This window comes from Sinocyclocheilus anshuiensis, unplaced genomic scaffold (assembly GCF_001515605.1).
Source record: "Sinocyclocheilus anshuiensis isolate Anshui unplaced genomic scaffold, SAMN03320099.WGS_v1.1 scaffold902, whole genome shotgun sequence".
In the NCBI taxonomy this organism is placed as follows: domain Eukaryota; kingdom Metazoa; phylum Chordata; class Actinopteri; order Cypriniformes; family Cyprinidae; genus Sinocyclocheilus; species Sinocyclocheilus anshuiensis.
The window spans coordinates 151,695-168,149 of NW_015537974.1; the positions used below are offsets into that span (position 1 = coordinate 151,695).

Here is a 16,455-nt window from a genome sequence, read left to right on the forward strand (position 1 = left end):
CAGGAAACATTCTTCTCATGTTTCATTCTCTCTCCTTCATACACACACACACACACACATTAAGAATTCATTTATTCCATTCATGCATCTTCAAGCAACAATGCAACCTGACATCCTGCAATCAGAGAGTGAATGAGTTTAGGGTCTGAATTTCATCCATACAGCCATGACTGATATGACATAAAAACACATTATAAAGCATTATGGGTAAACTGGAAATGAGCTAATAGGATGTCTCAGTATGAAAGTCTTTATTCACTCTGGGGAGAGAGAGGAGAAGATATTTGTGAGAAATGAACACCTCAGGGGAACAAAAACACAACGGGTTGGAAGAGGGAATGCAGAAAGAATGAGAAATATTTCTAATTTGCATTCCAACTCATTTAAAATGGTTTAAAAATGGGAAAACATTTTGGGTGTGGGAGGGCATGTGATAAAAAAAAACATTCCAGAGAGTTTTGATATCATTTTCTGAACACAGCTATTTAGATTGAGCAGCAAACTGCTATAAAGGCACTGAAAATATTAGTGCAGTACAAGCCTTGGCCTTTAGAAGAAAAACACTCTATACCATGATAGTGTACAGTGGTGTATAGTGTATATATACCATATACAAAAAAACTATGGTATTATCTAGGGGTGCTCTGATTGATCGGCTACAGATCGCTATTGGCCGATAATCTGATCGGCGGTCTATATAAAGGCCGATCTAATAAACCAATCTCAAGCGGACAACGTGCCTGCCGTGAGAGGTTTTGGCATGAAATGCAGTTGCACCGTCTCAATATCTGTCCATATACCTCACGAAAGGATTTAGGTGAGATAATTACATATATATTTTTTTTTATTTAATACAAATAAAAAAGGCTTCAGAAAGATCGTTATCTGTGACTGTATCGGCAGATGCTGCTTCCTGTGACTGACGATTGGTGATCGGCTCCAAAAATCCTAATCGGAGCACCATTAGTATTACCATGGTATTTTTTAAATCAGTACTGCTTTAAAAACTAGGCTCTCTCTTTAGGTCTTGCTGGGTTATAACAATCCTCTAAATTCAACAAGCGTGTTGCCATCCATTTAAACTCCTGAATTTCGTCTACATCATCAGCACTCTGATTGGCTAGGGTGAAGGTCATTTCATCCATTAAGATTTAGATCCTGTGGAGAGCCTGAAGATGAAATTATTGTGATGTCAACAAGGAAAGTGCACTTCAGGGTTCTTCAGATAAGAGCAGTGCTGTGAATTGTGATGGATGGATGATTTATTAAACAATATTTAATGTAATACTGATCACTGATATTAAGAAAAGATGCCTGTGGTTAATGGTGAAAAAATGTAGGGAGATAAAATAAGCTAAATCTATTTAAAGGGGTCATATGATGCGATTTCAATTTTTCCTTTCTCTTTGGAGTGTTACAAGCTCTTGGTGCATAAAGAAGATCTGTACAGTTGCAAAGACTAAAGTCTCAAATCCAAAGAGATATTCTTTATAAAAGTTAAGAGTCAACCACGCCTACCTAAAACGAATAATCAGTAATTATGTCCCCACTGGATGCGAACAAATGCCTCGTTTATAATGGGTTTTACTGGTTTTGTCGCGCCAGGACACGGCATCACAGTATGGTAAGGGGCGTAACATATTCCGTCACACGCTGCTGAATACCCACATACTTATAACAAACACTTCTAAAGCCTGAGAAATGTGGCATATTTAATGTTTAATATGTGCTCTTATTAAACCAGAGGAGATTGTGATTATTAAGACCTACAAAGTAACACAAACAGTGTCAAATCCTGAGTTTGTCCAATCCACTGATAATAATGGATATCTACAGAAGCCCAAACCCCCTCCAAACATCACTCAGTGAGATATTTAACCATGCATGCCTTTGGAAGGCTTTCGACTTTTAAACATTTTCTTTTTCTTTGCATTTTTATAACCATATGGTACAAGATTATCCTATTTAAATCAATGTGATAAACAGGTTAGGTCAAAAGTAATCTAAAATTAATCAAAAAGTAGTCTGATTATATTACCTCAATATGTGTAATGTAATGGATTACTTTACGAACTAATATAAAACTGAAGCTGGTAGTGTTTCTGCCAAGCATTTGTTTGTAAACAGTAATTTCATCAATACAGATCTTAATTCAGATTTGGACATGAAGCACAAACAATTCACTTAGTAAAAAGCTTTTTTTCTTTCTCTGTCTCCCTCGCTTTCTTGTGTCTTTCATTGTTTTTGCTTTAGTCTTTGAGCCAAACTTGATTGGATTCCAAAGCAACTTGCCATTTAAGACGTCTCCATTTATTGCTCTGCCTCTTTTTCTCCTCTTGTTTTTTTTCTCCTCCGTCTATCGTTCTTTGAGGGGAGCAAATGAAAGCGAAGGAGGAGGGCTGTCAGTTTCCCAATCTTTAATGGCCCCAGCTGCATCATTACTCTCTCAACACACTCACACACAGGGTCAAACGTACTTAGGTAACAGATGAAGAAACGAGGGAGGCATGAAGGCCACCGAGAGAGACCGAGGGATTCCATCATACTGGGAGGTTCGCGGCACAAAATGACTGAGTAAATGAGTGAACGCAGAAGAATAGCGCCCGATAGACCTCCAGCTCAGCCACGATAAACAATCCCAGAATCCACTGTGAGCCTGCGTGAGGTGACACTGTCTGAAACCCATCGGTACTGATGGTGTTGACAGCCAACGAATACAGAACCGCACGGCCCTCGCCCTGAAAAACAGCCCGGCTAATGCAGCGACGTGTGTGGGATGTGGATCAAAGGACCTGGGGGAAAGAGCGAGCGAGCGAGCAAGCGGAGGAAAGAAAAGAGGAAGGAGAGAATGAAGGAATCAGAGATTTCTCTTTTCGGACTGACAGGATTCGTATTCATCGGAAAGCTTTAGAGGGCGGGGGGGAGAGCTTTTTACAACTAAAAACTAAATCACAACGGTTGCTATTGAGTGCGTGATGAATTTATCGCACAGGTGCTCAGCCTGTTGGTTCGTTAAAGTGCAAATCTAAGAAACATGTTCAGAGATAAATTGTTTTCCTTTATCCAGAATATTGCGAAAAGTCAAATAACACGAATCAAAGTGAGCGCAAACAAAGCGGAACGCTCTTCAAACCGGCTCCAAGACATCAAATACCAAACAAGTGTCTCATTCACACCATCATTATCCTCCGTCATTAAAACCCTGATTAAGACCCTCCGAACTTCATTCAAGTCTCTTTTACTGTCGGACATTCCTGTAAACCAAACAATTCCATCATCGGGCACTTCCCTCTCTCTCTCTATCTTCAAGAAGTTCAAACGCTTCATCTGGGACTTGCCCTCCCTCTAAGCGACACAGATTGCATACAGAAGACATGACGTCGGTTTGGTAATGAGCCCCTTAGCATGAAAATGCATCCCGCTGCGGTCGGCCCAGATTAGCATGAGAGATGATGGAGATTAGTGATGGAAATCCTAAACTCAAACAAACTGATTGTTGAGCTCTTCACATCAGACAAGGCTCGAAACGTGACCTCGGCGATCTCTGACCCCCATCAACCTGTGTTAAAACCGCAGAGGAGAAACGTGAGGAGAAAGCGAATACGAGAGAGCTCTATAGACACTAGTCCCCTGACAGACATCAAAGTGGGACGTGTTGGTCCAGTGCGAGCGGGATAGCGTCTATGAACGTCCAGTGCCTGACAACTTCAGCTTATCTGCAGCTCTTGAGAAACTCTTCTCGCTCTCACACACACACACACACACACACACACACACACACTGGAGAGGGGAGCCATTAACAAACACGCAAACTGTTGAAGAGGCTGATTTACATACCCTTCAAAGCGTGCCGCTACCTTGCCGCCTTCAAAGAGGACAGAGCGTACCCCGAGCTTTTATGCAGAGTGAATAAACGTTTGTAGTTTTATGTCTGAGAAAGTTTGTTGTTGGTGGTTTTTATAGCAAAGTTCTGCCAGCCAAGTTGTGTGTTGGGATTCGATGCCGGGAAAGGGCAAATGTGATCGGTTTTGTGGTAACTGTGCTCATCACAGTAAAAGCTAGAGTGTATGTAAGGTAAGATGATCCTCAGTGTGGTTTCTTCTGTGGAGATGAGGTGTGGAAACCTGTCATGTTTAATAAGCATCACTCTTAAAGTAATTCCTGCAAATACTGACAGAAAACGGCTGATATGTGGCCTGCACAAACTGGCACACCATCTCTTTCACAATGCATCTACTGAAAATGCATTTCTCTGTCTGCCATCTCAAGGGAAATTACTTTGAGTACTTTAGCAAATCCCCCAGAAAATCTGACCCAAAAATGATATTATTTCATATTATATGAAAATATTATTATTTACTAAATATTTCCTTTCTGTAAACATTTTTTGGTCCTTTTTTAAACTTTTAATAATATGATAGCTAATAACAATAACAACAATTATAGTTCATCAATTATAGTTCACAATACTAATAGTAGTAGCAGGGCTCGAAATTAAAATTTTTACTTGGTAGCACTGGTGCTCCCAACTTTAAAAAGTTAGGAGCACCAGCAAAGATTTAGGAGCACCCACCAAAAATTAATGAGCACCACAAATACAAATTATATATTAATATATTTCATCTTTACATTCTTAACTATGCAAAGGGCTGAAGAAGAGAGAAAATTAAACCACCTAAGTTAATCTGAGTTTGGTTAATCACAGAGAGAGAGAGCTCCTCTCTTTGGCGAGGGTTAGGGTGGTGTATGCAGTGTTAAATTTTACATTCAGTGCCAATTGTGTGGAACGGCTGGCAGCTAGGGGTGTGCGATATCGACAAAAAATTATATCTCGATATTTTCTAGGATTTTATTGATGAGGATAATTAAACAATATTTTACTGAGTGTGTTATTGTGCTGATCTTGTGTTATTGTGCTGGTAGTCTTAAGGACTACCATGGACAGCTGACTTTGATATTCTTCATATTCTGTGTGGTGGTCAGTTCACAGCAGTGATAGAAATTAATCTTTTCCAATAAGTTTAAACTGATTTTTACCTTTTATGGTCATTTTTACAATGAAGTCATTTTTTTTTTCTAAAAGTGTGCATCATCATTTGAGTAAAATTCTTACATTTAATCAGTCAATTAGAATAATAAGACATTTGGGCTGTTATCAAGCAAATGAAATCAGTATCAACAAAATTCATCTTTGCAATGCAGAGGAAACACAGAAGCTACATCTGAAGTGGCATTTAGATGCATTTACACACTGCTTAATGCAGGACATGAATGCATTTAACCTGCAGTTACATGCATATAAAACGTTGAATACTGATATTTGAAATTATTTTTAAAAAATGATAATATACTTTAAATGTGAAATTAAAACCGCCAGTAGGTGGCAGCACGTCACTGTTAATAAGTGAGTCATTGTGATTGAACCGAATCATTTAAACGGTTGATTCATTCAGGAACGAAACAGCATCATGTTGCTCAGAGAAGCAAAACAATGCTGTGTCTTTGTTTGGAATTATTTTTGTTGTCGAAATAGAGCAAAAAACAGGCAATATGGTGTCTAAAACGTAAGGCTCTTAATATTAACTTCTTGTTTATTGAACTGTTGTATAAAATCAATATCACATTTGTAATCATGCTGATTTTTGGATGACAAAACGGCACTCTTCGTGTGATATTAACTATATGAAATGATATAAAGCCCCCATATCTTGAATTTTGTGATGCATTTTAATATTTTAGCTATTTGACCACATCCTATGTTGAACACAACCTACTCACACACACACACACACACACACACACACACACACACAGTCCCTCTCCGCATTTCAGCGTGCAGAGACACCACTTAACACTCTTCTCAGACTCACACCTTGCAGGTGGCTTGGATACAAACGCCTCAGGAATTCAGATGAGAACTGACCAATGAGAAGCAAGAAAACATCCTGCTGACTTCATCAGAACCAGAACACAGACCTGAGTCTGGAGCAGCAGTGTTAGAGAGATGGACTCACAGCTGAAGATGGCAGATGCAGGATGCTGGGTGGAGATGGGACAGTGCTCCTCATCACTGTTGTCTCCACAGTGGTTGAGTTGATCACAGACCTGCGAGCCCAGGTTCAGACATCTGCCGTTAGTGCACAGGAATCTGCACTCTAGGGACAAACACAGAAAACCGCAATGACTCGTTTTCAGATAGGCTAATATAATCAATAACAATCAGGGTCAGTCTCTGTTTTCACACCTGCTGCATCAGGGCTTGACATATTTCCATCCTTGGTTTGTTCTGGCACTTGTGAAAGGAAACTTATAACTAGAAAAGCTAAGTGGATTATAAATGCAACTCCCAAATAAGATTACAATACTGTTCAAAAGTTTGGGGTCATTGAGATTTAAGAAATTAATACTTTTTAATACTTAAAATCTATTTAATACTTAAAATCTATTTCAAATAAATGCTGTTCATTTGAACTTTCTAATCATCAAAGTATTATGAAAAAAATGTACCACAGTTTTCAGAAAAATAATAAGCAGTACAACTGTTTTCAACATAAGAAAGTTTCTACAGCACCAAACCGGCATATCAGAATGATTTCTGAAGGATCATAAGACACTGAAGACTGGAGTAATGGCTGCTGAAAATTCAACTTTGCCATCACAGAAATAAATTACATTTTCAAATATATTAAAATAGAAAAGAGTTATTTTAAATTATACAAATATTTTTACAATATTACAATTTTCTGACCGTATTTTTATAAAATAAATGTACTCTTGGATAAGCATAAGAGACTTTCAAAAACATTTAAAAAACAAAACCTAAATTTTTTTACATTGTATTTATAAAAGTTGACAAGTTCTGCCACAATTTTGCTCTGTTTATTAAAAAACTAAACAAAAAAAGCTATGTCAGATCCTGATTTACACCTGGGTCCGTTTCCCCCTCCACCTCCTGATTCTCAGACCCCTAAACTGTCAAACCTGGATGATCCTACTATTTTACATTGTTCCATGAAAAGTCTACATTTGAAAGAACTTCACAACAACTTAACAACTAAAAACATCAGGACGTCCTGTGAGGATCTGAAAATGCTCAGGTGCAGGAGTTTGTGGGATAGTTTCACTGGGCCAAAAACTTGGCAGAGATTTGTGGATCTCAGTCGGCGATGATCCTCTATATGTAGGTCACTGGCTTTTATAAATGATCTTAAAATAAGTCTTCCTGCAAGCATGCTTTTAGAGAAACTCAACATTGACCTGATAACGGTGGATATTCAGCTGTATGGAAGACTCTTCACTATGCAGCATTAACAAAAGACCAGAATGCAATGCAAACCAGACAGTGATGACACTAGCACTATAAACAACTTGACTGTGTTAGGAGGAGGAGCTAGACAATACCAAAGCACACCCATGTGATCTCTCACAAGGTGTGGTGCAGCCCAATGTGATTTTAAAAATGATATGATAATCTTTAGACAAACAAATCAGCAGTTCTTTGCCCTGCTTACACCTTAACATAACACGACACACAATGAGACAATCCAACATTCACCTGCACAAACTCAACAGCACAAAGCAGCAAAAATCAAGAGAGAATAGGAGAGACAAGACACAAGATTAGAAGAGGAGACAAAATAAGAAACAAGAGAGCAAAAGAACAGAAGCAGATGAGACAAGAAAATGGGAAAAAGAGGGAATAGACTAGATGAGAAGAGAGGAGACAAGATGAAAATACATTGGACTAAAGAGGGGAGAAGAAAGGCAAAAAGAGTAGAAAAGGAGAAGATAAGATTAGAAGTAGATGACAAGAAGATGGGAAAAGACGAGAGGAGACGTGATGAGCAAAAAGGAGACAAGAGGAGAGAAGAAGAGACGACAAGAGAAGAAGAGGAGAAAAGAGATTAGTCCAGATGAGATAAGCAATGAAACAAGAACGAGAAGAGAAGGAAGAAAAATAAGTAGATGAGAAAAGGTGAATGGAGACCAGATGAGAAAAATTGAGACAAAAATAAAAAAAATGAAAAGAGACGAAAAAAAGAAGAGAAGATGAGAAGATGCAAGGACAGAGATTAAATGAGAAAATATTTTTAAAGACCAGACAAAAGAGGAGAGAAGAAGAGACAAGACAAAGACTAGAGGAGAGATGAGGAGAGAAGAGACTCAACAATAAGAGAAGAGACAACACAAAACAAGAAGAGAGATGAAAAATAAACAGAGATGAGGCGTGATGAGACAAGAAGAGACGAGACTAAACAAGGCGAGAAGAGACAAAACAAGGAGAGAAGAGATGAGTCGGGATGAAATGAGAAGACAGAAGAGAAGAAAAGAGAAGATAAGAAGTAGATGAGAAATGAGAATAGAATATGAAATTTTTTTTTGAAATAAAAATACCAGACAAGAGAAAAGTAGACGAGAAGAGGAGAGATGAGATGAGAAGAGACGAATCAAGAAGAGAAGAGATAAGATTAAACAAAACATTAAGAAAGAGATGAGAAGATGAGCGGAAACGAGAGAAGATGAGCGGAGAAGAGAAGAGAAGACAAGACAAGACAAGACAAGACAAGACAAGACAAGACAAGACAAGAGAAGAGAAGAGAAGAGAAGAGAAGAGAAGAGAAGAGGATGAAATGAGACGAGGCAAGATGTAACAAGAAGAGGAGATAAGATGAAAGGAGAAGAGATGAGACGAGATGAGACAAGAAAAGAAGTTCAGGGTCATTATATTATGTCAGTAAAGTAGCACATTTCTCCAAGTCCTGTTCTGCTCTCTGTCTGCAGTGCACTAGGCTGTCAAACTGTGGTTTAGTACACAGCCCAGCCTCCACTGCCCTCCACCCATCTCGCACTTTCTCTGCATTCCATTCCAGGCAGGGGAGAGACTCCTCATGAACATAATCTTCACCGCTGGCATGAATCATTAAACTCACGTTCATGCCAACCAATTATCCCGTTTAATTCTAACACTGAGGTTATAAACCTGATCCGGTGCTCACCTGTAAAAGCATTGGTGGCCGGTAGGTCAGCCTCCTGCATACTGCTCCTGCCGCTTGGCCCGTATGTTTGTGTGTGCACCCACGTTATTGGCTCCAATTGCCTGAGGGCTCCTGGGGGCCAAACAGCCACCGTGCTGCCATTCTCACCTCATAAGTCCATGGCTCCTGCTCCAGCCGCTGCCCTCTACCTTCACGAAAGGGCAAATAAACTAAGAAGAAAGGTGGAGGAGGGGCTAAAAAGTATTTAGTGACAGACTAGGGCTCTATTCAGCAGGAATCAGGGCGGGGTTGCCAGGGCAACCAGAGCACTGATTACCCTCCCAGCCAGAGCCAGCCAGCCATAGCTGTGTGTGAGCGAGCGAGGAAAGATCCAGACAGGTACTTGATTCAGAGAAGGTGTTTGATAGCTGATTCAGGAAGGGAATGTGTAGTTGCTGCCGCTCGTCCTGGGTGGATAAACTCTTCTCAGCGTAGCAGTGTGCTAATCAATGCGCCCCACCTCATCCTTCAGACCGCAAGCTCACTGAGAGAGACAGAGAGAAAATCAGTTGAGTGGCTGAAATACATGCAAGCAAAAATGTACTTGCAAAACTCACTTACAAAAGGTTACTATAGTTTCCTCTATGATTTACTACAGCTGCTTTTACTGGAGTAAGTACTATGTGAAATCTTGTTTAGGAATTGACAATGAATCAATTAATGATTCACTGTGTTGATTTGATTCACTTGATTCAATTCAAATGGAGAACAATTCCTGTTCGATACACAATTTGATTTTATTTGAGTAATAATTCTGTTTCAGTATTATTTCAAAATGAATTTTTAAGATTTGTTAAATTCTTCCCCTGAAAATGTTTTCTGCAAATCATCTCATCAACTAAACTAAGATAAAACAGTGCTATTTTACTGTTATATTTGAGACAATAATGGCAATTATTTGAGTACGTTAATTCACCATTAATTTGCTCATATGAAGATGATTTATTTAACATACACTACCATTCAAAAGTTTGGGGTCAGTAAAATATTTTTAATGTTTTTGAAAGTCTCTTATGCTCACCAAGGCTGCATTTATTTGGTCAAAAATACAAATGAAACAGTAATATGGTGGAACATTATTACAATTTAAAATAACTGTTTTCTATTTTAGCACTTTATCAAATGTCATTTATTGCATTTAAAGCTTAATTTTCAGCAGCCATTTTTACAGTCTTCAGTGTCACATGATCCTTCAGAAATCATTCCAATATGCTGATTTTCTTATTATTATTATCATTGTTGTGCTGCTTAATATTTTTGTGGAAACGGTGATACATTATCTTCAGTATTCTTTGATGAATAGATTGTTCAAAAGAAACAAAAATGCTGTTCTTTTGAACTTTCTATTCATCAAAGAATACTGAAAAAAAATTAAACAGCAGTTGAAAATGAAATAGAAATATCTTGTGACATTATAAATGTCTTTACAGTCACTTTTAAATCAAATCAACGCATCCTTGCTTAAAAAAAAGAAAAGAAGGAAAAAAAAGTATTAATATCTTAAAAAAAAAAAAGCAAGTGTACTGACCTCCAATATTCGAACAGTAATAAAACAAAACCAATATCAAAGTACCTTCTAATACTAACTCTGAACAATTGATTTTTTTCTAAGGTAATGAAAACTACTGGTTACCACCATAGTTGTAGTCATCTAAGATCCTGTCTGATCTGGCAGACAAGTTCTGAGGCAGACGTAAAAAACAGACAGACCCGACACAATCATAAAACGGGTGTTTCATTAAGCATAAATTAGAAACAGCAGGGGTTCAACACATCAGCATTTTATGATCTTACGGCAGATCTTTACCAGCAACAAAACATCAAGTTCCTGTGAAGAGATGCACATTAGCATCTACAATCCCCAGCAGGAGTGTCAGCCTTTAATGACTGTTACATAACACACTAGAACACTTTACTGGAAACCAAGTTATCACAAGCCACAGCTAATGTTTCTGTGGCTTAATATCATCGATTTAATGTCTCAAAAAAAAAAAAAAAAGAACAACTCCATTTTAATTTGGAGAAGACTAGAGCAATGGACGAGGCAGGACGTGTCCTCAGACAACCTTTAAAGCCCTCTGACATCCCAGTGGACGCCGCGCTGAGCCCAGACTGCCGAATACACATCGGCTGTGTTACTTAGAAGCACGGCAAGCCCTCACCTCGTCTGACCCCAGCCGCATGCCGCACAGCGAGAGCACGGATCCATCACACAATAAATAATATTCCACACACGTGAAACAGGAGAACGCCATCCAAATCAAACAAAGACTGAGACACACACAGTCAACTGAGGTCGTTTCAGGACACAATTACGGCCACCACAGATAAAACAGATGAACATCTGCCAGATGTTTAGATTTACTTTTCTTCATTGTTATCTTTGTTCTTCCATGTGTCCCTTTCCTAAGTGCTTCTCCTCTCAGAGAGAGTGAACAAACCATGTATCTATGGCTTTGTTCAGACTAAGGATGTGAAAAACACATTTTTAACGATTAATCGAGATTAAATCACAAAGGCGATAAATCGCGATTAGGCAGAATCTGCGATTGTGATGCGTATCTTTCAGTGAAGCACGGTTCTGTGATCTGCAGTAAATCTCCATCTGAAGGCCAGAGGGCTCTCTCGCGCTGAAACTCCAAATACGCCTCACCGAAGAAACCCAGGAAATACCTATAGCCGTTGCTGAATAAACAGATTTAACTGCTTTCATTAATTCAACATGACTAATAAACACACGACTACGACAATAATATGGTTTATCTGAGTTCGTCTTATTATAATTTTTATTATAATAAAGTTTATAATAATGCAATGCTAATCGACATAGCCTTTATCGCTGCTTAGAATACTATGAAATATGTTGTGTGCCTTATTCTGTGTAAGAAGCCACATCATCTCACAGAAGGCTTTATTTCAAACACGACTGACGTTATGAAGTGAGTTTGGAGTAAAAACATGTTATTAAATGTGGTATTTTCATGTGCCTTCAGATGGAGCAGCATTTACTTCAAAGAGCCGTAGTTCAATGACAAGCTACGCAAACAGCTTTCATAATGGCAGAACGATTTCTTCGATTTCATAATCGCACGATTAAATCGTCTGCGATTATGAACGCGATTTTGCGTAGCTTGTCACTGAACTACGGCTCTGTGTAGTAAATGCTGCTCCATCTGAACACGCGTGCTGGAGATTTACTACTAATTACAGAATCGGCTTTACTGACAAGATGCGCATGACAATCACATTCGATTAATCATGCAGCCCTATTCTGACATATACTGACCAAAGTTACAATTCTATTCTATAAATAGAATTTATACATAAATATATAAATTACTATAAAATAAAATGTACCAGAATTAAATATATTGGCATTGCAAACTTAATGGCAATTATTATCTTCTAAATTCTATAATTCAGTAAAGTCATAATTATTTTCATGTTATGACTGCTAATAAACTGCAGATATTAAAATTCAATACTATTTTGTCTAAATAAAGAATAAAGCACTAAAAACTAAAATCTGCCATTTAAATACTACAAGTGAATTTAGAAGTTACAATATTATAATGTACAGCATGAAATTTATATTTATTTTGAGATTTGCTAAAGATTATAATATATTTTATTAAGTTATTAGTGTTTTTAGATAATGGCAAAGGTATATACAATAATCGACAAACAGCGATAGATATAAAAAAATAAATAAAAAAAAAAAGACATAACCGATAAGACACAAATATATTATCAAATATGTGACCCTGAACTACAAAACCAGTCTTAAGTCGCTGGGGTATATTTGTAGTAATAGCCAAAAATACATTGTATGGGTCAAAATTATTGATTTTTCTTTTATGCCAAAAATCATTAGGACATTAAGTAAAGATCATGTTCCATGAAGATATTTTGTAAATTTCCTACTGTAAATGTCAAACTTAATTTTTGATTAGTAATCAAAAATTAGCTAAGAACTTCATTTGGACAACTTTAAAGGCGATTTTATCAATATTTAGATTTTTTTTGCACCCTCAGATTCCAGATTTTCAAATAGTTGTATCTCGGCCAAATATTGACCTATCCTAACAAACATACATCAATGGAAAGCTTATTTATTCAGCTTTCAGATGTATAAATCTTATAAACTTGCAAGAGGTTCATTGGTATTGACATTATGTTAGCCTTGTAAACATGAGTGACTTCAAGAAACACATGTGATTGGTTGACTTGCGTATGCTGAACAGACTTTTCATTATTGTCAGTATTGCCCAGAATTTTAGCATCAGTACAACAAACAAACAAAAACAATAATAATAAATACTAACAAAGTGAACCAGAACACTCCACCTGTAGAGACTCTCTATCCTAATACACACAGTTTGATGAATAGGCTGAACAGCAGCCATGCTGAAAACCACTAAAATGACTGCAATAAACGCCTGCTAAAATATTCTCTGTATCAGTCGGTCTGGGTAATGTGATCTCAGCAGGGGGTCTGTCTCTTTCTCACTCTCGGTGCCTGGTTAAATCATGATGAAGCTCTTAGGAACAACTATTCGCTGAACTGATTCATCCAGTCAGACTCAAACATCATAACTGCCCATGCCATTAATCATTAGTAAAAAAAATGACTAATAGTTGCTACACTGTAAAACCCGACAAGTTAGGTTAACTCAAACCGTTTGAGGAAACCGATTGCCTTAAACCATTTAAGTTTTGAAACCAATACATATGAGTACTGCTAACTTTAAAATATAAGTGCACGACTCAATATTTATGTGTTGATTTATTTTATTTAGTGAATATCACTGTTAGGTTTTACAGTGTACCTTGCCTGTCAGTCTGTCTCAAAAGAAACCCCAAATGGGTGATTAAGACTCCGGTGTGAAACAGTGGAGTTTTATATCAGCCTACATTTGTTTACTTGGCAATAATAACCAGTTGACTGTATATTATCCAACTCATTACACAGCTTTTTACTAGGGGTGCTCCAATCGGGATTTTTGAGGCCGATCACCGATCGCCGATCACAGAAAGCAGTATCTGCCGATACCGATCACCGATACCGATCTTTTTAAAGCTTTCTTTTGACCATTGACAGAAATAGTCAGCTCTACTGCCTTTCCTTTTGCACTGAAATCTTTATTACAAGCAATCTTGCGGTTAATAATGAACTTTGTTTGCCTACCTCCACGAGTGCCATCTATTATCGCCTTGTTTATCTAAAAGTGCTCTTTCCCTTTAAACCTAGCCAAAAAGTCATATGTGTTGACTGTGAAACACAGTAGACTTTAATAATATGCATTTATGGTGTAATTACTACATTTTCGTGTCAATCCATGTTCATATTTACTGCAAACAATGCGCTATTACTTTAATTCAGCGCATGCAGCGGAAACGACTCTCTGCACTGCTGCAGACGCACCGCTCCTGGAAGGCACTGCTGGACTGCAACCGTGTGCAGGCTTTATTAATCTGTTAACATGAATGCGGAAAAAAAATACGCACCACATACGCACTGCAAACGGCGTAATGTGTGTGTGCGCTTTGAGTGTGCATGAGCGCACGGTCTTCAGGAGAGCGCACGGGCGCTGAATGGTTAAACACTGGCAAGAATTAAAAAGTAATGCAATTTATAAACTTGAGTGACGGTGTGACACTGCCTCGATTGTGCAAGTCACAATTCCTGTGTCAACTGTGCAGCGTGCAGCTTGCTTATAGATAGACGTGATGTGTGGTGATTTAAATCCATTTGCATATTGAGTCCCTCACCTTCAGCATTATAATTATTTCACCCGCGCCGGACAGAGGAGTGACGGTGTGACACTGCCTCGATTGTGCAAGTCACAATTCCTGTGTCAACTGTGCAGCGTGCAGCTTGCTTATAGATAGACGTGATGTGTGGTGATTTAAATCCATTTGCATATTGAGTCCCTCACCTTCAGCATTATAATTATTTCACCCGCGCCGGACAGAGTGAGACGGTGACGCTGCATGTCATGCCAAACCTCTCACAGCAGCATCATCAGCTTGAGATGGTTTTTTTGAGATTGGCCTTTTTAGAGACCGCCGATCAATCATCCCAACGTGATTATCGGCCGATAGTGATCGGTAGCCGATCAATCGGAGCACCCCTACTTTTTACCAAATAAAATACAATGACATTGAAATATTTAATTCCCTTACTCGTAGATTATCTTTATACCTTCTGCTAAAGATAAAGTCCATTACAACACATGGTTCAGCAAACAGAAAAAAACCCATCCACAAAGGAAAGGCCACCCTGTTCAAGCCTAGCAGTTAATCAGACAGATTAACCGTTTTCCTGCCCGTGTCCTAAGTTGACCTGACAACCAGGATCTGCAGGTTAACAAATGATGACTCAGGCGTCTGGGCTAGTCAGTTTAATAGGTGCATATGTGTGTGTGAACCAGACATGTTTAAGTTTTAGTCCCGCCCAACTGAGACTCTGAGAACTAGAGCAGCATTCTGTAGTAATAAACAAATAATTTTCTTATGATGCAAAAAGGGGCATTTAAACAGCTTTTTTAGTCTTAAATGCAGCATAAATTCAGTCCAACAATACAAAAACAAAATATTTTGCTAAAAAGAACCGACTCTGTAATTTGTTCTGTAATTCGGCTATACGGTTGTGCAGTGTTTTGATTCGCTAAAAAGAATGAACTCCGTTCTAGAATTGGACTTAACTGGTTGTGTTGGATGTTTTTGATTCACAAAATAAAAAATAAAAAATAAATAAAAAAGCAGTGATTCATAAGAATCATTAAATCTGCACTATTTTACAGTGGTTGCACTCTACACCTTCGATTTACTAAAAAGAACCCACAAGTCATTCATTAGAGAATCAGACTACACTGATTCACAGCATGTTTCGCACTGAAACATGCAGTGAATCCAGTGATAGCGTTGCACAGCCATTGTACTTTCATATGACATTACGCCCCCATCGGTGGATAGTAGGGCTTGGTAAAAAATATCGATATCTTGATTTTAATCGATTCTCATTTTTACGGAACGATACTGAGTCTTAAACCCCAAGAATCGATTATTCTAGCCTGCTTTCAGTTAATGGACGGAACGTTGAAGGGCACTTCCAATCCAATATATCGCAATAAGCATTGTGCTTTGGTACTTTTAATATGAAACAAAGTCTCAGATTTCAAATTCGGTCCATTGTATTGCAATATTTAAACAATAAATGCCGTTTTGGCGCTGTTTAATGTGGAGTGACAGATCGCTGTAGCGCGATGCACTTCAGTTCAATAATAAGCCCAGCGTGTAGCGCACGTGAACCGATCATCTCCTCCACATTAATACCAGTTTCAGCACAAAATAAACATGACTAAACATCCGAAGGTAAGTTAAAAGAAAGAGAACAACTTAAAAATCCATATCCTGT

At 38.1% G+C, this 16,455-nt stretch overlaps 1 protein-coding gene across 1 annotated transcript in view; it reads right to left on the reverse strand.

Annotated features, from left to right (window-relative positions):
• LOC107671704 (low-density lipoprotein receptor class A domain-containing protein 4-like) overlaps positions 1-16,455 on the reverse strand; it is a 55,276-nt gene that overhangs the window by 29,025 nt on the left and 9,796 nt on the right. The window contains exons 2-3 of the mRNA XM_016464638.1: positions 8,997-9,519; positions 6,015-6,155 (exon numbers count right to left, since the gene is read on the reverse strand). Of these exons, the coding sequence (XP_016320124.1) occupies positions 6,015-6,155; positions 8,997-9,036 (181 nt within the window). The 5' untranslated portion in view covers positions 9,037-9,519. The remainder of the gene's footprint in view (positions 1-6,014; positions 6,156-8,996; positions 9,520-16,455) is intronic.